Source organism: Emydura macquarii, unplaced genomic scaffold (genome assembly GCF_026122565.2).
Source record: "Emydura macquarii macquarii isolate MOO-44397 ecotype Brisbane River unplaced genomic scaffold, CSIRO-AGI_Emac_v2 contig_3316, whole genome shotgun sequence".
Taxonomy (NCBI): Eukaryota; Metazoa; Chordata; order Testudines; family Chelidae; genus Emydura; species Emydura macquarii.
The window spans coordinates 2,384-24,395 of NW_027133453.1; the positions used below are offsets into that span (position 1 = coordinate 2,384).

The 22,012-nt window shown below is 43.4% G+C and overlaps 3 protein-coding genes across 4 annotated transcripts; 1 reads left to right on the forward strand and 2 right to left on the reverse strand.

Moving 5' to 3' along the window:
* Positions 1-2,191: 2,191 nt before the first annotated feature.
* On the reverse strand, positions 2,192-3,130 carry LOC137143320 (olfactory receptor 5I1-like). The gene has a single exon (XM_067533058.1). It carries the CDS (start codon positions 3,128-3,130, stop codon positions 2,192-2,194), a length of 939 nt encoding a protein of 312 aa, XP_067389159.1.
* Positions 3,131-8,325: 5,195 nt separating this feature from the next.
* Positions 8,326-13,172, reverse strand: LOC137143318 (olfactory receptor 5AP2-like). 2 transcript variants are annotated; one of them, XM_067533057.1, is made up of 2 exons: positions 13,158-13,172; positions 8,326-9,255 (listed from the first exon to the last, which is right to left on the reverse strand). In XM_067533057.1, the coding sequence occupies exons 1-2, from the start codon at positions 13,170-13,172 to the stop codon at positions 8,326-8,328; spliced, it is 945 nt and encodes a 314-aa protein (XP_067389158.1). The 2 variants fall into 2 exon arrangements, with proteins under 2 accessions (XP_067389158.1, XP_067389157.1); XM_067533056.1 differs by lacking the exon at positions 13,158-13,172 and having other exon boundaries at positions 8,326-9,279.
* A 6,019-nt stretch (positions 13,173-19,191) lies between these two features.
* LOC137143322 (mas-related G-protein coupled receptor member H-like) lies at positions 19,192-20,172 on the forward strand. The gene has a single exon (XM_067533061.1). It carries the CDS (start codon positions 19,192-19,194, stop codon positions 20,170-20,172), a length of 981 nt encoding a protein of 326 aa, XP_067389162.1.
* Positions 20,173-22,012: the final 1,840 nt, after the last annotated feature.

Below are 22,012 nucleotides of genomic sequence, written 5' to 3' on the forward strand. Positions count from 1 at the left end.
TGAGGGTGAAACTCATTCTCCCTCATCTTTCAGCCAGCCAGTGTTCCCCTTTTCTTTGCTGCTGCCCATAGTCTCTTTCTGAGGACTCCAAATGGGAGTTGTGGGCGGAATAGCCCGTCCTCCCATTGTTTTGTCCATCAATTATGCCTAATTTTTGGCACACCAATTTTGGTTCACTGATCTCTGGTCCCACACTTCTCTTTTTATCAGGCATGCTCTTAATACAGCGCTTGAATTATATCAAGCAGGCCTTTTTGTTTAGATTAATTCAATCTGTGGGTATCTCTACACTGCGTCTGGGAGCTAGACTCCCAGCCCAGGTCAATAGACTTGTGTGAGTGGCGCTTGTGCAAGCATGCTAAAATTAGTCGTGTAGACATAGCTTTGACCTGTTGCATGGGCTGCCAATCATGCTCTCAAATGCTCCCTCCCTGCCCCCTCCAGGCTTGAAAGCCTGAACCACAATGTCAAAGCAATGTCTATACAGCTATTTTTAGAGCACTCATGCTAAACTCAAGTCAGTGGACCCAAGGTGGGAGGCTCCACCCCCATATGCAGAGTCTGTCTCTCTTTTTCATCTTTTCCCATCAACATTTGTTGTTATAGGTTATTGTGACATTTTATGAACTTTTACTCACTTTTTACAGTTGAATTCGCAATTACAGTAAATTTTGAAGGCCCAATTATCACAACAGTGCTCAGATCTTTGAAAACCAGGCCATTTTCATGTGAGTGCCTAAATATGGATTTAGGTGCCTCGCTTTAAGAAACCAAGAGTTCAAAATGTCTGTCTAGTGTTATATGTTCCAGTGCACGAAAATGAATCAAGACAAACAGAGGCCATTTTGCATCTTTATTCTTTTGTTTTAACATTCTTTCTTATTACATTCTTAATAAATAATAATAAACACCTAGCTCGTATATAGCACTTTTCAACCAGAGATCTCACAATGCTTTACAAGGAAGGCATTATCCCCATGTGGAGAAACTGAGGCACAGAGCATCACAATGACTTGCCCAAGGTCATCCAGTAAGGCAGTAGCAGATTTGGAAACTGAACCAGGTTTCCTGAGCCCCAATCCAGTTCTGTAGGCACTAAGAAACTCAAAAATACCAGTTAGTATTTTTATCCTATATATAAAAGCAGGCATTTCTAGTGATCACAACTGCATCCAGACTTCAGCCAACTTCTTCATTAGGGCACAGAAATATGGACTTCAACACAATGTTTCTGTTTGCAGGACTCAACATACAGAAAGAATTTCTCTCTGTAATTTCTATTATTCGATGACTTTTCTGAGGACAGAGGACTGTTGCCTGCATGTAGTGAAACGTTTACATAAACCGGATGAACACCATTTCCTTTCCACCACCATTCTTTATTACTTTATTCAAATCCACCAGAAACAGTAGATGTCGCCACTCATTTATTTATTGCCAAAACATGTTTCATTTCCTTGTTTCAGTTCTCCCAGGAGCAGCCATAACATTTTATAATAGAATCACATGCAAACAAATACTTGTCTTTCTCATGTTCTCCCATTTTTTAGAGAAATTAAAAAGCTCTGGAAAGAGGCGTAGGCAGTTAAAATGGACCTTGGTGTCTCCTCTGAGGCAGAGATAATGTCATTGTCTTTCTCTGTGGTGCTGTTTTCTTACATGGCATGTTGATTCCATCCATTTAACAGGATGGCCTTTTAAAAAGGTGAAAACATAGATCTGTGACCTAGAGCTGAAAACAATTGTATTGTTTTGCAAATCCCATCATCTGTCTAGGCTCATGGACCTTGACTTGGATTAGAAAATCCTGCTTTCCAATCCCCTCATCCCTGCATTGGAATTAGTGATGTAAAGGGAATAGGCACCATGTTTCAGCCTCGAAACCTTGACCCATTCCCTTTCTCCTAAACTGTCTTCCTTAAAATCCTTGCTCTGCCCCCATTGCTCAGCAATGAATTCATAATTTCCAATCCCCCAAAAATCTGTGATTCTGTGACCCTAAATCTTTAAATAAATACACATCAGGTCAAATTTAATACCCAGAGAAAACACATGCATCTCCCATATTCCCTTACATCTGTTATGTGCTCATGTCTGTTGCTATAGGAAATTATATCTCACTGGCTCAGCCAATCCCCTTTGTGTTCTGCACTGCCTCACTGGTGACTCTTTACCACGTTAATCAAGAGACTCACTGAGCAAGGACTTTGGTGTCTATAGCTCTCCTCAGAGCATCTTTCACATCCTTGTTCCTCAGACTATAGATCAGGGGGTTCAGTATGGGGATCACTATGGAGTAGAAGACAGAGATATACTTGTCTGAATTGGGTGAGTACCAGGAGCTGGGTCGGGAGTAGATGAACAGCAAAGTCCCTTCGTAGATGATGACGGATATCAGGTGGGAGGTGCAAGTGGAGAAGGTTTTGCGTCTGGCTGCCATGGAGCGGATCCTCAGGACAGAGATGACAATTAAAATGTAGGAGATGAAGATGATAATAGTGGAGATGATTTCCACGGAGCTGCCATAGGTGTAGAGCAGGAGCTCATTGAGGGAGGTGTCAGAGCACGAGAGCTTGAGGAGGAGAGGGAGGTCACAGAAGAAGTGATTGATGACGTTGGGGCCACAGAAGGACAATCTGAAGGCAAAGCACGTGTGTACCAGTGCGCTCAGTGTGCCCCCTATGTAGGACAGAAGCACCAGCAGGATGCAGACCCTGGGGGACATGATGACCGTATAGAGCAGTGGGTTACAGATGGCCACGTATCGATCGTAGGCCATGGTGGCCAGGATGAAAGATTCTGTATCTGCAAAGGTGCAGAAGAAGTAAAACTGCAGCCCACAGCCAGCGTATGAAATGGTCTTGTTCTCTGACAGGAAGTTTGCCAGCATCTTAGGGACAATCACGGAGGCATAGCAGAGATCAACAAAGGACAAATTATTGAGGAAGAAGTACATGGGGGTATGAAGGCGGGCATTAGACTTGATCAGCACCATCAACCCAACATTCCCTATCAGAATCATACTGTACAGTGCCATGAATGCTAGAAAGAGGACAACCTGGATCGACGGGCGGCTGGGGAATCCCAGGAGAATGAATTCTGTCACTGTGGTGCCATTGGCTGAAGGCATCTCCTAGCAACATGTCCTCTGCTGTAGGTAGAGAGAAGCTGGGCTGTGGGAGGCTGGGCAAACATGGGAATCTGGGTAAATGCACTGAAGACACGGCTGCAGCAAAACCCTCCAGCATCAATGAGAAGAGACAACAGTGCCTGGAAAGATTTTACCAAATTCCCAATTAATTACTTCCATCTAAAAGAAGCTAGCTGTGCCAGATCTTCTGCTGGTATAAATCGGTGTAACGCCACTGAAGTCAATGTTGCTAGGTCAGTTTTTGCTAACTGAGCATCTGGTCCTAGATTTCTTTCTTTCCCATTATAAAGATAAAGGGTTGAGATACTCAGCTGGTGCAAACCTGTATAGCAACACTGAAGCCAATGGAGCAGTGCTAATTTACACTGGCTGAGGAGATGGCTCTAGGTTAATATTTTCCCATTATCATGATACAGTCATCACAGTCACAGCTGGTGTGTGGTGCATCTGTTAAATCAGCTTCACAACCTCTCTCCAGCCTAACAGTCATAGCAACCAAGATGCAGATTGGCTCCTCTCTAGCCCCATTCATCCCAGGAAGGTCTTATCCTTAAAAGCTAATTGGGATTAGTAAATGTTCTCAAGTGCAACCTATTCCTTTCCCCCCCCCCTCCAACCTTGATCTTTTAAGAAAAAAGGAACCAAAGGCAAAAAACTATGTGAATGCAATACTAGCTTTACAAAGTGCTATGTATCAAAGTCAGGACATGGGAAAAGTAGGGTTCCCATAGTAACATTAATTTCTCCCATATTGCACATAGTGGGCTCTATTCATCGCTGTTCATCACTCCAGGTAGTAGTCCATTGATTGCAGTGAAATTACAATGATGTAAAACTGACGTAATTACAGCTGGGAATCAGACTCATCTCTCTCTCTCTCTCTCTCTCTCTCTCTCTCTGTTTCACACACACATATCTACATTAAGCCTACATTTACCAGTCTGATTAGTGATAAAAAAATATGATGTATGTACACTATGATCATGTTGTTGCTAGGATAACTGTAACTTTTTCAGTTATCGACTTTTTACATGGATACCATTAACATTACATAAGCATAGCTGCTTTCCCCCTATTTAATAAATAATAATAATACTTAATAAAGAAAATCTCTCTAGTGCAAGCTCCTGTTATTGGTGACATCAATTCTGGTGCTCACATATGTTGGAGGTAGTATCCACGTACTCTAATGCTAGCTGCTAGTTCATATGCCATAGGGATGGGGATAGTGTTAAAAACATGATAGTGAATAGGGTTTTAAAAAATGTTAGGTGACTTTCAATGCCGCTTGTGCACCTAAATCACCAAGATGCTTTTGAAAATCCCACCTATTGTTGATAGATAGATAGCTGAGACACACTGATCTCATCTATTTTAGTTAGGACAAAATGGGATTGAAAATATCCTCTTTAGTCACTTGAAACAGCTGTTACTTTTCTACCCTAAAAGGTCCCAGTTTAGACATCAGTTGTGTGAATGTCATGTTCAGATATTCAAATCCTACTTCCTTTTAGGGGACTCAGCAAATGGTGCCCTAATGTCTGGTAACCAGTTGGTGGATACATCATCCAGGCTGTTAATACAGAAATCTGAGTATCCAAAAAATAACATTGCTTCAGTTTTCTGTACAAACTGCAGTATCCTCAAACTTACCTGTGGCTGAGATCAGCATTCCTTCCCTGACTCCAGAAGCTGCTGCTGTTAGGAAGGGAGGTTATATATATATGTATATGTAGCACTTCAGGGCATTTGGGACATAATCCCTGAAAGATATGAGAGCACCTGATCTCAGGGGTACAATGTTGTTTGTGGTTTATATTTTTAACTTTTTAAATGATTTTTTTAATCCACTGATTACCATAATTCTCTGGGCACAGGACAGGCATAAAAAGCAATACACTAAATTAAACTGTCCCAAAGGCAGCACAGATAGTTGTTGATACTGGACATTTTGTGATCAGTGTGAATATCAGTCAGACACGGTACACCCGATTTACAGGTCAATAAGGTTTAATGTGCAAGGTTTTCTATAGATATTCTAGTTGAATACAAAACCTAAAATTAACTACAATATATCATACTCACTAAGCCTGGAGAGCTAAGCAGTCACTCAGAAAGCTTTATACAGGAACGGCTTTTTTCAGGGGCGCCGCCAGGGTGTCAGTGGCCTCTGGTCCGACTGGCAGCACCTCCCAGAGAGTCAGGTGTTAATGGAGTGCCCCTTTGTCTAAGTAGTGACTTCTTATACCCTTCCATAAACAACTTTCACCTAATTACCTCTCTACTCATTATTATATATATTAATTACCTACATTGGGATTTCACCCTTAACTACTGCCAGACGTACTCCCAGAGGTTCAAGGATAACTTGTTGTTCCCATCACTGTTATCTATGTGCAGCTGCAAGCATACATGTTGTGAATTTTGTCTTGTTATGTGTTGTGGTATGCAGAAACTGAGACATCTGCAAGGTTACTCAGTAGTCCTATTCATCTCTGCCAACCGGAAGATGTCATGCTACAGGAGTCAGAATAGCCAAGCAAGCAACTGAAGCTATGCTAGGCCTGTAGGACAGTGGTCAAGCAACTCAAATTGTACTGGGCCTCCAACAATCTTAATTTTAGAATGATGCAACTTGCATGATACGCTTGGAAGGATTCGATTTTTATTGGTAACTGTCAATACACGTCAATTTACCCATACACACTAACAGACTAATGAAAAATATTTCCATTGAAAATAATTGAAATTTACAGATAGGCGAAGGAAGAAAAATACTGCTTGAGAACTTTATTTAAGGCTATTTACTTTGTATATTTTAACAGACGATGCTGACAATTTCTGTTTTAATGTTATAAAGCTTTAACTGTTTGAATCTCAACGACTACTGTCATTAAATAATTACTGTCTGACTCTCCCATTGTCTGACCCCCCCATAATTTCCACACCTATGAACAATTTAATAAATATAGAACATTTTAAAAAACAAACTTTGATATTATCAAAATTATTTTAAAAAATTGAACTGTGCCAAGCCTGGTTGCACAGAATTAGGGACATGCTCTGCACCATGCAAGCTCAGGACCCTTTAAGTGGTGCAATTCTAGGTCCTGTTCTTGTTGCTAATCAATGGCTGTGGTTCTACATATTATTAGCCACTGCTGAAAATTCTGTGGCTGATTCTTATATCTACTAAGGCCACTTTATGCCACCTGGTACACACTTTATGCCAGCTGCAGTGGAAATGAGAATCAGGCCCTTTGTCCTTAATGCATTAAGAATTAAGGCACACAGGGGCAAATTCTTTGCTGGGGTGAATGGGTGCAGCTTCACTGACTTCTCAGAAATGAGAAGCATAAAGGGCAGAAGACCAGATGAACCATTTGGTTTGGGGACTTGAACTCAGCTGTGTTAGGCTGGAGCACTGAAAGTGAAGTTACCTGCATATAAAGCTTGTGGATGCTTTCTTTGCTCTCTGACCCACCTTAGCTCAAAGAGCTGTGGCTCAGGTTTGCAAAGCCATACAGGTAGGGGATGTACAGTTTACCCAAGTGTCACCATCTGGAGTGACACACATGCCATTGGAAAAGCCACTCACCAGCAGAGCTGCAAGGAATTGAGCTAGGCTTCTACTTCAAATACTCCTGGGGTTTTTGAGCAGGCAGCCCCTCTCCCTCCCCATTCCTTCTTCCTCCTCTTCCCCTTTCACACCTCACCCTGCTAGCTCCTCTCAATGCATCACACTAAAGAGGAATCAGAAGCCAGTGCTGCGGTTCACTGATCCCAACGTGTGGCATAAAACAGCCCCAGGAGGTGGCCATGGGGTGTGGGGCCAGAGGTTACAGTCAGTGAGAGGAAGGCTGGACCACTGCAGGAAGAAAATGGGAAGGGGGAGTGGGAAAGGGCCAAACTGGGAGGCAAAGACAGACAACGAGGGAAGGAAACAAGAGGCTGGAAGAGGGCAGGGGGAAGGGGATAGTAGAGGGGCAAATGGGGTAAAGGATAGCCTTGTGGGTAATGGAAAGGGACTCAGAACTACTGGGTTCCAGTTTCAGTTGTGTTGCTTATTTGCTATTTGACCATGAGGTAGTCCCATGACACCTGTGTCTCAGCTTGCCCACCTGTAAAGTGGGCATAATGATACTGACCTACTTTCTAGGTGCATGAAAGACCTTTAATGACCCTCAGATGGGATTAATAGTGTTTGCAGATTTTTATTAGATATGAGGACACAGGCTGAGACCACAGAAGAAAACTGTCTCAATGAGCTAATCAGAACTTGCCAGTTTTGGATTTAGACACAGGGGCTGAGACTTGAGACGCTGCCTAAGTCATTTGGAAATCCAATGCCATTACATGAAATGTACAACTGGGGTGTAATGTTTCCCAGACAAAAGAGCAAACCACTTGCAGTCAGCGTGACTTTTATTGTAGATTAACATGCAAAATCCCCCTGAGGCATGAAGGGACCTCCCCTCATCTTTATTTAGCACTTCACCAATCTTGGAGTCATTGGCAAAGGCTACCAGAAATTATTTTAAATGGTTTTTTCCCCCCAGATCATTGTTAAAGATATTCATTACATTTAAGCCAAGGACAGATCCCTGCAGAACCTGCAAGAAACTCTGCAACCCACTGGAAATGTGATGGCTCCCCGTCTGTAATTAAATAGTGAGCTCTTTCAGGCATCTGTTTACCCATTTAATATATTCTATATTGGCTTTGTGTAGTGCTCATTTTGGAATGAAAACGTTATGGGGTACTAAGTCAAATGCTTTCCACCTTGCTACTTATATTATGTCAACACAGCTGCCTTTATCAACCCAATTTAAAATCTCTCCATAAATCAAAGACAAGTTCTGTGTTAAAACCTAGTCATTGATGTAGTAATTTGTTCTCATTCTTTTCCTTTTACGATATTCCACGACACATGACGAGGCAAAGTCTCTTCACAGTAACATCTATGATGACATATCACTGTCGGAACTGGTGGCTTGCCCCTCCTATTTCAAACTGTTTTATCACCAGGAAGAGCATTCATCTTTTAGTGGAACGATAAAATCTTATCCTGATATTTTTTACCCTATTGTATTTTTTTTCTCAACATAGGTTTGCTCAGTTATTTCAATACTGTGACTGAATAAGTAGCAGCTTCTTTTGAAAGTCTTCTCCTTCTACATATAAAATATTTTCCATTGTAGAATTCTTCTCAGGGCAACCGTCACATCCTTGTTCCTCAGGCTGTAGATCAGGGGATTCAACATGGGGATCACCACCGTATAGAACACAGAGGCCCATTTGTCCTGGTCCATTGAATAGCTGGAACTGGGCCTCAGATACATGAAGACTGTGGTTCCATAGAAGATGGTAATGGCCGTCAGGTGGGAAGCACAAGTGGAGAATGCTTTGAGTTTCCCTTTGGTGGAGTGGATCTGCATGATGGTAGACACAATGAAACTATAGGAAACCAGAATTTCCACTGAAGTGAATATACCCAGAAATATAGCACATATAGAAAGCACCTTTGCATTGATGTGAGTGTTGGAGCAGGAGAGTTCTAGAAGTGGGGGGATGTCGCAGAAGAAATGATTGATAACATTAGAGTTGCAGAAGGATAATCTAAATGTAGAAATTGTTTGTATCATAGCATTCACAAAGCCAATGAGATAAGAGCTGGCCACCAGCTGGGCACACACTCTTGGGGACATGAGGACCATATAGAGCAGCGGGTTATAGATGGCCACGTAACGGTCATATGCCATCATGGCTAGCAGGAGACACTCTGTGCTTCCAGAGAGGACAAAGAAAAACATCTGTGCAATGCAGCCTGGGTAGGAAATGCTGTTTTTCTCTGCTAAGAAATTCACCAGCATTTTAGGAGTTACAGCTGAGGAATAACTGAGATCTAGGAAAGACAAGTGGCTGAGGAAAAAGTACATGGGGGTGTGGAGTCGGGGGTCAATCTTGATTAATACAATTATCCCAAGATTCCCCAGCAGGATGATAAGATACATTGCTAAAAACACCACAAAGCACATGATCTTCATCTGTGGACTGTTTGTTAATCCTGAAAGGATGAACTCAGTCACCATGGTGTGATTTTCCTTGTCCATGTCCATAGCACACATGCCTAACCTGCTGATATAAAGGTGGAATTGGATGAATAGAATTGAATGAAAGTTAAATTCATGAGAAACACAAATTTCTTTCCCTAGGATTATCACATTTTGACAGCAGAATGCCCTGGTTTCCTTGATATTTTTGCTCCCTCTGACCCTCCCCACTGCCTCCCTCTGACCCTACTTCTTTCAGATCCCCAGGAGCCCTGCTCCATGACTTTGCACTGCTATCCTTCCCATTGCCTATAGCACTATCAGTTCCCTCCCTCCCTTGGAGCACCTGCTCTCTCAACCACCTCTGCTTTTCCGGCCACTGTCTCTAGCCTTGGGACCCCCATAGCATCTGTTCCCCAAACCCACCCTTCTCTTCCTCTCACTGCTCTCATCTCTGCTGGATGACTCGATGACTCCTCCTCATAATATCCTTCCCCTTCCTCACAGTGCCCCTGCTACTAAGTCCAGCGTATAATTACTAATTGAATCAGTTTGCCATGGAATGTCAACATCATAAGCTTACGTTGGGAAACAGAGAAAAAAATACTGTAGCCCTGATGTTGTCCTTTACATTTTAAATGGTTAATGTGTAAGTGTGGCTCTTGCTATGTGTTGACAAAGGAACTGTTTTAAGGAAAAAGAATGAATTGCTGTAGTGTGTGTATTAATATATCCCTTCTGCCAGGTGAGGAGAGCGGCAGCAAGGGCTCGGTTCAATATCTAGGGGTTCCTCTTAACATTACAAAGGAGAACTGGCTCAAATCCCCACCCAGAAATTTGGTAAAACTAATCATCACCCACAGGCACTTCTAAGAGGCACTGCTTCCCCACTGAGTCTAGTATAATCAAAGAAAACGTTTATGAAAAAGGGAGATGAAATGCAGCATTAATTTGGGAAAACACCACAACAGTTCAAAAGCATGCAAACCATAAGTAAACACCTCCCCCCCACCATACCCTGAGCAGCAGTCCTTTGTCTCAGTTTCCCATCTTGTGGTGTGAAAGTCTGACAGGCTAATATTCACGTCCCTTTCCCTCCACTGCACCACTCGCGCAAATGATCAAAGTCAGCAAAGTCCCAGAATTCAAGGGCACGTTCATGGGGATTCACCTTCCCACCCCGGAAGTGGGGACTGAGCAATACGTCTGCTCCAGCCACTGCTCACCTCTACCACTGCTAGCCACTGTCACTGCTGCTGCCGCCCCCAGCTCTAGCTGCAACGCTGTGTTTTGAGGATTCACAAGTCAGCCCAGTTCTTCAGTGATTTCACTGGGTAGTGGGGAACCTCACTGCTGTTGTGCCCTCTGCAATTCTCTTTCATGGCACAACTGCCCTCATACCAGGTCTAAAGTTCAGCCCCCAAGCCCTGTTCATCAGTGATCTACACTCTAGTGATCAACTGAACAGAAAGAAGGACTCTCAACTGAGCGGGGGAATCAAATGGTAGTTAGTACTCTTGAAACAGAGGCCACACCAACAAATAAGAGCACCCTGTCTTCACCTTCTCTGACTTTTATCTGGGTTTAGCACGACTACTCCCGGCTTAGCTAGTGATGTTTGATTTCGGGTCACCCCCTCAGTTTGGGCATAGTAAGTAAGATTCTCTTGCCTTTCACTCAGACAATAAGAATGAGAACATTAAATGAACCCTGTGTTCCGGAGTCAAGTAAATTTTAACCAAAACCATCTAAAACTGATCACTTTGGCAAAGCAGGTCTGTCCACTGATCACCTGGACAGAGCAGGTGCATCTACAGAAATACAGTCCACTCCTGAGGTCTTTTTGCTGGATTTGGACACCCTTGGATGTCAGGGGGAGAGCTCCTTGAGACCCTGGCTTACAATTTCAATGGCTATTTATTGTACTGCCTTTTAATTTTTCATAAAAAAAAATCACACTGTGTAGATACACAATCATAGAGTCAAGGCTGCTTCTTGTTAAAACACTTGTGTGGCTTGTGGAATAACAGCTCTTTAGCTTCACTAAATGGCTATTGTAGCAAGCTGTTCATAATGCATTTCTAGCAGATGTTGGAATCCTACCTGAGTACTCCACAGAACCAGTTATCTCATAGTTTCTCATTTAAATCATCCCCCATCCTCAATTGTATTAATTTTCTCTCTCTGTAGTCTGTTTTCTGAATACCCCTTCATTTTTCAAAAATTACAGTCTGTTTGCTTTGAAGCAGTATGCTCCCCTTACTCAATAATCAGCAAGGTAAATTAAAGAAACAAGGCTAAATTCACCTCTGATGTGTAATCCACTGAATAGAAAGCATTTATATCGTGAATGAATTTGACCAAGAATGTTACTCACAATTTGTGGGTGTGTAGGTTCCAGTCTGGAGAATGAAAGGGATTGGGTACCCTGAAATGTGAAAACAAATGAAAGAGACTGTTCAGGTCTATATACTAATAATCCAGGTTCCCTTTTATTCTGGTGTCTTCACTGAACAGGGATTCTTTTGTGGTATCTAGCTCTACCGCTGAATCTGGATCTGTGAAAAGACATTGATGTCACACCCAAGATGCTGATTAAAACAAGACTGTCCTGGGCGATTAATGGTTATGTTTATTAAAAAGCAGATATTTGGGACAAGATCCACAGAGACGTCCCTTGTCCCCAGAGCTCCTGATCCTCAAGGATGTACATGAACCAAAGCAATTAGACAGCATCTCTGGGGTGGGATGAGAATCATCTCAGACCAATTTGATTACATCCTTGGAAGGCCAAGACTGTTCAAATTGACCAATGATTTTATGTATCTTGGTTTTTTGGTTGCTCAACTTGAAACACCTCCAAGTGGCCTGAATTTCAGAAAGTGCTGAGCTCTCATTCTTGGGAAATCAGGATCCTTTAACAAAAATTGAATTGGGCAATAGAAAACAAAATAACTAGTCACCTGTTTGAAACCATTTGTTGGCCTGTGTGAAATGAACACAGTCTCAGCCTGTTCCTAGTGGAACCTGTACCTACACTACAATTTGCCTTTAGCTGACAGCAGACAGGTCAAAGAGTGACTGGATCAAGGATCTTGATTAACCTAGAGGTTGTTCCTACAGGTGAAAGAACAGCAATGGGGACACTTTGTGCTCTGAGGCCAGATTCAAAGAGCGTCTATAATTTAATGCCATGCTGGATTTTACTTTCCTTCCATGGACTTTTGCTCTCACGGAAGTTTCTGGGTGTTGGCAATGCCATTCACCTCTTTCACTATTTGTTGCTATTGTCTCCTGGTGCTTGTGATTTGTGCTTTACACATCCCTCTCTTTTACACGCCAGAGCAATGAAACAGTGAGGATTAGGCCTTGTTTATGTGAGAAAGCTGCACCATTTTAAATAAAGGTGTGATTTGAAATCTATTTACTTAGATCGGAACCTCCTCTTGTGGAATTTTTTATTTTGGGTTAAGAGAGACTTCCTTCAATTCAGCTGAAGTTGGCTAGGCATCTGATCCCGTAGGGTTCCCCTGGAAGTCCATCTATGTATGATGAGGAAGTTAGGGTCATCAAGAAGGATCCAGATAAAAGAGAGGAAAATCTATCTGTAGCAGGTATGGGGTTCATAGACAACTAGATTAGCTGGAGGAGTTCATGGCTGGGGTCTCTTAGCCACAGCTGGCACTGTGGTCAAAATCGTTCAGGTTTCTTATTTTGGGAAACATCATAAAATGTTGGTTTGTTTGCAGCAGCATGTTTTCTTGGAAGCGATCATCTTTTTTTTTTTTTACTGAGGATTCCACATACCATTTCACATGATTGATCATCTAGGTTGTGCTAAACTAGTGGTTCCCAACCTGTGGCCCAGGGGCCCAAAGTGGCCTGTGGGGGCTTTCAAGGTGGCCAGCCACTCCCCTCCTGCTGGCTGCAGAAGGGAGCTGCTGCCTAAGGACCCAGGTGGACCGCATCACTGCAGGGCTGCAAGACTGGTGCAGGCTCCTTGCTGCAGCCGAGGGGATGGGAGATCAGCGCTGCCCTCCCCCTGGCTATAGCAGGGAGCACAGCAAAGGGCTCCGCCTGGGTCCCTAGCCACTGGAGTCCCTGCTGGAGTCAGAAGGAGAGGAGCACTGATTTCCCTTTCCCTGGCTGTAGAAGGGAGCCACTGCCTAGGGACCCAGGTGGAGTGCACGGGGCTACAGGACGCATGCAGTTTCCCTGCTGCCGCCAGGGGCACAGTAGATTCCTTCCATCTGGCTGCAGATGAGGCAGAAAGGGGGAAGCTGGGATGACTACTGACAGAGCAGCCAGGACCTCTACCATGCTTAAAGGAGGGGCTGGACTCTAAAAATCAGTGCCTTGCGGTAAGGCCTGCACTTAGCAGGCCACCCACCGTGACTTACTGTGAGTAATTTGTAGGTGTAAAATAGTGAATGTAAAAATGAGCACAGTAGCATCAAAAATTTACTTTAAATATGTAGTGATTTGTAGTCCTTAATGATGTATACGTCAATACATTTTTTATGAGCTGATAGACTGGTGACCCTTCAGGGTTGTAATAATGATATTTGTGGCCCTCGAGCTAAAAAGGTTGGGAACCACTGCTCTAGATCACACTGCAGCGTTTGAGCTTGCTGAGATTGGAGTAAAGCAAATGATTCCACTTTGAGTGTTGCTAGTAAATAACTCCCAAACCTCGGTATATGGTCTAGCTACTAGAAGGGGACAAAGGCAATGGCTGTTTAGCTCAAGCTTGTTCTTTTAGATCCAGAGGACATGGGTTCAATACCTACAGGTGACTCAATAAGGAGCATGATCACCTGTACCTAGGGGAAGAACTTTAGTTGGTGTAAGCCAAATGAAGCTAGTAGAGCTGATTTATAGCAGCTGAGGATATGGCCAATTGTCTCCTCTCCCACTGGAGTAACTCGGTTGATTTCAGTGCAGTTACTCCTCATTTGAACTAGTTTGAGAGAAGAATAAGCCCCTATGTTTTCAGATCAAAACATGCTCAGATTGTTTCTGCCCTCAGACCGGTGAGACTGATTCTGATTTGAGTCCAAAGTTCACAGTTCTTAGTCCAAAGGGCCCTGATTAAGGAATCATCCACCATAGCAAGTGTCATTCCTATAAGCTGAATGATGGTCAGGAAATACCCAAAGACCACTGACCAGAACTGGGAGATGAAAGAACCAAAGCTGACAGTGGATAGATAGAGAGTCAGATAAATAGTGTTGTCTTTAGTTTGAAGATAATGAAATTGAGGCACAGGAAAGTGAAGTTACTTTCTCGCGGTCACATACTGAGTCAGCAGCAGATCTGAGTATCAGGGGCTGATGGGGCTACACTGATTTATGCTAGTTTGGGGTCTGATCTTATGTGTCCTGACTCCAGTTCTAAATATGGTTTGAGAAGAGAAGAAATATTAAAGAAAAACACTGAGAAATACTTTTGTACATCGACGTAAAGAGGTTTTCCATCGCTGTAGTAAATCCACCTCCTCCTGAGGCAGTAGCTGGTTTGATGGAAGAAATCTTCTGCCAACTTAGCTGTGCCTACAGTGGGGGTTAGGTCAACCTAATTATGCTGCACTGGGCTTGAAATGTTTCACAGCTCTGAGTGATGTAGATAGGTTGACCCAAGTTTTAGGTGTAGACTAGGCTTGATTCTACAAGTGACAGGAAGCAGAAATCTTACTGACAGGGTATCTTGCCCTGAACATTGTGGAGAGGTTATTTATGCGTCTGTGCTTGGGTAGAGACTGGCTGACTGACAAGACACAGGGTATTGAAGGGGTAGGTCTTAAACCACCTCTTGACAACGGTTACTGGGCCATGGAATTTTCAAAAGGAAAATCCTGAGCAGGGAACTGAATCCATAGCCTGAAACCATAGGTTTGCCCCGTGGATCTGCTCCACCAAGCAGGGAATCACAAGGCAGGTGAGCTGTGGATGGATGTTAACATTTCTGTTCTCCTTTGTGTGATGTCCTCTACATTCCTCCCCCTCGCTCCCCTTTCTCCCATGCAGAGCTCAAGCATAATTTTTTCGGGCCCAATACAAACTTGTAACATGGGCCCCCTCCTATACACATACCCATGGGGGTTGCAGCCTGGGCCAGAGCCCCCAGGGCTTCCGGGCTCCAGAAAAGTGTACCCTTCACCCCCCCATGTGGGGGCCCTACTCCCATGGTACCCTGGTTTGGTTTTGTCTCTGAGCCACGTGGCTTTTTATTCTCAGCCTGTCATGCTGTGTGTCTCTCAGTTCTTCTTTCTCTTCCTTGCTTCCCTTCAGCTTCATTCTAGTTTCCTACCAATGTATTTCCATTGGGTATCAGGCCCCATGTTCTGCTTGCCTTACTAATGCAGCCTTAGCAGAGAATATCCCTCTGGGCAGGAGTGGCATTAGGAACCATATGATCCTTCCTCCCAAGCAGAGAACAGGGAAGCCCCGCATGGTTAGAAACTGAAGGGGAATGCCAATAGTGCGCGTCAGCTATTCTGGTCTGCAGAACAGCCAGTGGACAGCTGTGAGCAGTTGTGTATTAGCGCAGTCCCTGGCATTACAAGAGCACTGTCTAAAAGGGAAATATATGTAAATAGTTAATAGAAAAGGTGCCAGTACATGAGGCTCAAGAATAGGCGACATTGTTGCTGGATTTTGTAAGACCAATAAATTGTATCGTTGTTGTGTGCTGCAAATGGCTTCCAGGGTAGAGTGTGCTTTATGTGTGCCCCAGTCAGGTAACATGAGCCAACTACAGGTCTTTGACTGCAGTGTAGCCATCTCTGAAGATCATTCTCTTTTGTGCCCTAAGGTCCTTTATAGAAACAAATCTGTCTGTTCACTCCCGGCACCAGCAACCCCCTAACTCTTCTCATCCGTAAAGTTTCTCTGGAGGCTTGTCTACATGGGGCACTCAGGACAGTTAATCAGAATTATCTAAAAATGTGCATTTAAAGTGGATTAGTTAAACCAAATTAAATCCCTGTGTGGATCCTCTTATTTAGAAGAGAAGTGTCCTTAATTCAATTTAGTTTGTATCACTTTGGAAGTGAATTAAACTAAATCAAATTAAGGCCATTTGATTCTGAATAAGAGCATCCACACAGGGGTTTAATGCAGTTTAACCAATCCATTACAAAATGTAATTCAGAGTAACTTTCCTGAACCCTGGTCTACACTTAAAATTTAGCCTGACCTAGCTACATTCCTCAGAGGTGAGAAAAATTCACACCCCTGAGCTCCATAATTGAATTGACTTAACTTCCAGCGTAGATGTGGCTAACTCGACAGAAATCTTCTGCTGATCTTACTACTGCCTCTGGGAGAGGTGGATTACCTACACTGATGGAAAAACCCTTCCATTGATGTAGGAACCGTCTAATTCATGACGCTACAGTGGCATAGCTGCAGTGCACTCATCATGTAGACGTGTCCTGAGTGTATATTTCTCATTTAGTCTCACTGGGAACTTGATATCGCAGAGTGTCAGGCTGGAACCCAGTGCCTATGACTAATTCACCTCTGTCTCACCCTTACCAGCAGGTGTGTGCGTGTCAGAGAAAAAACACTAACATCCTAGAAAGGGAGTTTCATTATTACCTAGGTGAGCCCAATATCCCTGCTTCCTACTAAGATAGGCATACATCACAGGGGTGTGTTAATAATTCCAGTGGCTGCAATGATACAGAAAGAGGGGTTCCAAGCATGTGTACTCATGGAACTAGGCAGAGGTCTTCCAGGGGGTACATCAACTCATTTAGATATTTGTCTAGTTTTACAACAGGCTACACAAAAAGCACCAGCAAAGTCAGTACAAACTAAAATTTCATACAGACAATGACTTGTTTATACTGCTCTGTATACTATACACTGAAATGTAAGTACAATATTTATATTCCAATTGATTTATTTGATAATTATATGGTAAAAATGAGAAAGTGAGCAATTTTTCAGTAATAGTGTGCTGTGATGCTTTTGTATTTTTATGTCTGCTTTATAAGCAAGTAGTTTTCAAGTGAGGTGAAACTTGGGGGAATGCAAGATGAATCAGACTCCTGAAAGGGGTACAGTAGTCTGGAAAGGTTGAGAGCCACAGGTCTCAGCACCTGTCTGCCATTGTCTGTGCCCTGCCAAGGGTCCTCTCTTTCCTGCTTCTTGGACTGGAGATGTACTTCTGCTACTCTGAAACGATTTCATCCAATGACACCATGCAGCTGTGTCTTGAATTTCCTGGTTCTCACTTACCCGTGATTCTGTCCAGTCTGACCCTCTTCACCGAGGTCATGTCAGCTTGCAAAGCTTTGTCTAGCTATCCTGCTCACCATCTTCTTCTTCCTCATCTTCTCCCTTCCCCTGAGGATCCTACCATTGCTCATGATAGCTTGTCAGACAAATGTAAGTGGCTCTGATTTTCACATGGTTAATTTGATGGCCTGCCTCAACAGTAGCCTCAGCCCTGTCATCTACTTCCTAGTCAGGATCCATGGGAGGTAGGGATTCCATCAAGGTTGCACGCCAGAGGGACTTTGTAGATGAGGTGGAGCTGACGAAGAACGGGGATGCTGTGGAGAAGGTTGTCTGAAATCTCCTGGTGCTCAGCCTAGGAGATCCATTCAGAGAAAGGAAGGCGAGGGTCTTTGCAGTCACCCGTGCAGTAAGTCTGCTCATTTAAAGCTACAGCACTTTAGCACAAAGGAAGTATGTCTCCCAGGACAGTGACCAATGCTGTCTCTGTGTAATGTCTCCACCCAGCAGGGTCCCATGATGTCGGCAGTGGATGGGTGGAGTTGGAGGTGGTTCTTTGCTAGGTTCTGAGTTAATTTGCTCAGCACTGGGATGTGAGACACTGGCTGGTAGCTTGCAAGGCCAGAAGCTCTCTGACTGGTTATGGAATTTCCTTTTTTGAATGTTTTGTGGTCTTGGTTTTTCAAGTGGCTCTATGTTTCTTTAGGAAATCCGGTCAGTCAGTTTTCTTTGCCCATAAAAGGAGATAAGAAGCAATTAAAGTAGCAGTGCTCTGCTACCAACTTTTTGAGAGCTTTCAGCAACAAAGAGAAGAAATCATGATGGTAAGATTGCTGTGTCTGACTCTACATATTGTGAACATGGCATCTGGCAGCCAGGATTTAGGGCTGAACTGACTTGTTGGACATGGAACAGGAAATTACAGGGTATTTCTGAGTCTCATAAAAACAATTGCTCTGTCACAAAACGTTCAAGGAATTGATTCTGCACGGAGCAACTGATAAGAAGCAAGAGGTAAGGAATTTCTCTAATAGATCTGCTCCACAACAGCTTCTGCAAAACTGTCATTCAAGCCTCAGAGCATCAGAGGAAAGGTGAGCATTTTGTGGGTGAAAATTATTCTCTGTTCAGCCATCTGATGTTTTCTATATTTTCTTCCATTCCCCCAGCTTTGCCCATGCCCCTCAGTCCCAACTCCCATCCTTCTGCTATTCCAGATCTGGGCTTTGCTTTTGCCCCGCCAATGTGCTTTAATCCTGACTCAGAGACCCCCTCCTACTATTGCCACCTTGGGCTCCCTGCCTCTTCCTCTCCCAATGCTTCTCATTACTGAACTGCAGCCCTGCTTCCATTCTAGTCCTGGTCTCCCCCCAGTACACACATGCAGTTCTGACACCTCACTCCTGATCTACTTGTGACTCTCCAGTCTGTGACATTTATTTTGCTTTTGCCCTGAGATTTTCAAAGAAGAAAGACCAATCAAGACACCCTCTGCACCAAAAATCCCTTAACTTCTCCCCTTTGTATTCATCTCTCTGTGCATTTCCAATAAATGCTCATCAGTATCTGGATATTTCAGCTCAGGAGTGGAGGGAGGGGCTGTAATTACTAGCAAATCTGAGTTCCCGCCATGACCCAGAGTCACTAATACACGTCCTTCTTATCTCTATTAGCAGGTGTGTTTACAAAAGAGAGATAAAGAAGGAGCTGGAAATTGTCATTCTGCAGCAGAGGTTTCAATATGACTGAGCTTATCACAACATCCTTGCCTCCTGGAGAGCGAAGACTGCGTTACTGCATATTAATTAATGATTCCAGTAGCTTTAATGATACGGACGTAGATGCAGATCAGGATAAATGTTTAACTCCAGTGGTTATCCTCAGCTCCATTTCTCTGCTCATCTGCCTGTTCGGGCTGGTGGGGAATGGGATTGTTCTTTGGTTCCTTGGCTTCCGCATTAAGAAGGACCCTTTCACTGTCTACATCCTGAACTTGGCCATCGCTGACTTTGGCTTTCTCCTGTGCATGATTGCCTTCTTGGTTATGATTATCTTATATTTACATCTCTACTTTCTTGGACGGTTTGTCATCATACAGATGATCCAGTGGATTGCATTGTTTATATACAACACTGGCTTGTATCTCCTGACAGCCATCAGCATTCAGAGATGTCTGTCCATCCTTAATCCCATCTGGTTCCGATGTCATCGGCCAAAAAACTTGTCTGCCATTGTGTGTGCCCTGCTCTGGGTTCTCTCCATCCTGGTGACTGGACTGGAGTGCTATTTCTGCGTCTGTAACTACCACTGTTCCAAAATTACCATATTCAGCTGTGTCTTGAGCTTCCTGATTTTCATTCCACTCATGGTTCTGTCCAGCATGACCCTGTTCATCAAAGTCCACTGCAACTCACCACGACACCAATCAACAAAGCTCTATGTCGTCATTATGGTCACCACCCTTTTCTTCCTCATGTCCGCCCTTCCACTGAGGGTCATAGTGCTGATGTCCCTCCTTAGTCATACAACAATACACTTCTTTGTCATATGCTTAGTTATCCTGCTGCCCTGCGTGAACAGTAGCATCAACCCCTTCATCTACTTCTTAGTCGGGAAACATGGGAGACAGCAACTGAGAGAGCCCCTTAAGTTGATTCTCCAGAGGATTTTCAGGGAGGAGGCTGATCCAGGAAAGAAAAGATCCACCACACACATAAAATAGCCTGCCACTGAGAACTTTACAGTGCATCAGAACATAAGAACGGCCCTACTGGGTCAGACCAATGGTTCATCTGCATGTGCAAGGCCTGGCAGATCTTCAAAGCTAGTGATGCTACCCTTGCAAGGACATTTCCACTGAATGCTACAGCACTTTAATCAATGAGAAATAGAGCTAGTCAAAACAAAACCGAAAATTCCAGCAAAATAGCTTTTCATTGGAAAACAGGGTTTTGTTGCAATCAAACTTTTTCATGCAAATATTTCAGAGTCTACAGAATGTTTTTATTTGAAATTGTGGGTTCTTCTTCACTTTCCAACACTTTGTAACTGTTTTCCAATGGGCAAAGGAAGTGAAGAAACAGAGTTGTTTCGTTGCTTTACTGTTTGTTTACCTTTCACTGGTTAAATTAGAATGTAATTAAAAGTAAGTTCCCACTCCAACATTTTTTCACACTTTCTGGCTGCTTTCACACTTTCTGCATTGTGCTCCCAGCTGTAGCATCTCCAGGTTCAGAATTTATTTGTGATAAAAGGGAGCAGCTTCAGATGCCACCAAGTTTAATATTTCCAGGTGGTGCCCTATTCATTGGCCTAAACTGCTGAAAAAAGATATTGCATGTGCATTATTGTGATTAAAAAACATGATGGCCTGGGGGAGTTGGGAGGTATCATAAAGAGTATTAGGCCTCACAGACACCTGTTGGAAAAAGCAGGTGGTTTCACCTGGGCAGTAATTTCATGCCATCTGGAAGTTGGATGAGAGTCATCAAAAATGGATGAGCCTAGTTTCACTGATAATTCTTAACTACAACAGCACACTTGCAACAAACACACTGCTGTGATTGGTTTTCTAAGACCACGCCTTGTGCACTTGCAATGTGCTCTACACATTTTAATTCATTAACTCTAAGGACAGCTCTGTGGGAAATGATTATTATCTCCACTTTCCTGACAGGGAACAGGAAGCCGATGAAAGTGGGGTGATTAAGGGCTTGTCTATATGGGGATTGATTCTGGAATAGCTATTCCTGACTAACTGTGAGGATTATGGTATTCTGGAATAAATGTTTTACTTCAAACTAGTTCACTTCATTTTGGAAGTGAATGAAACTAATTCAGCTGAAGGCACTCTTATTCCACAATAAAAGTATCCATACATGTAGTTAACCAGGAATAGTTAATCCACTTTAAATTCACACCCTACCTTATTCTGGATTAATTTTCAGGTTTAGATAAACTCTTATTAAAAAATGCAAAGCGAGGCAGTGGCCAACATGGGATCAGAAGTCATGAATACGGGGAGCCCAGCTCTGGGTTTATAATCGCGCTCACAGACTTAAGAGATCCCACACACCCATGACCTTCCTGCTGACCCCTATTGTGTGTAAGGACACTATGAACTACTCCAGTCCATTGGACTATTTCCCAGCTGTGGTATCTCCTAATTCAGAAGGCAATGAATTTATTTGTGATGAAATGAGCAACGTCAGATGCCCAAGGAGTATAATATTTCCTGGCTCCTCCGTAGTGTTTCACTCTCATTCGCGATGGTTTGGTACCAATTTAACCCTTTTAATTTAAATAAAATGGGGAATAAGGGGGTCCGGCTTGTGCTACTGTGTCTTCTCCAGGCCCTGATGGAGTTTGTTGCAGCCTTGAGGGGCACTCCAAACTCCAACTTGTATATGACTGTGTGCCCCTCAAATCTGACCTGCAGCTCCTCTGAAATATCAGCCCCAGGGTTTCCACTCCCCACAGCTCTGCTGATACCACTCAGTCCTGACATGCAGCTCCCTGCTATTCCAGTTCTGATTCTAGATACAGTTCTGAATCCTAATACA

What these genes read in the sequence shown, in the direction of transcription:
- LOC137143318 (XM_067533056.1), bottom strand. Translation starts at nt 9,279, where the DNA reads ATGTGTGCTATGGACATGGACAAGGAAAATCACACCATGGTGACTGAG.
- LOC137143322 (XM_067533061.1), top strand. Translation starts at nt 19,192, where the DNA reads ATGACTGAGCTTATCACAACATCCTTGCCTCCTGGAGAGCGAAGACTG.
- LOC137143320 (XM_067533058.1), bottom strand. Translation starts at nt 3,130, where the DNA reads ATGCCTTCAGCCAATGGCACCACAGTGACAGAATTCATTCTCCTGGGA.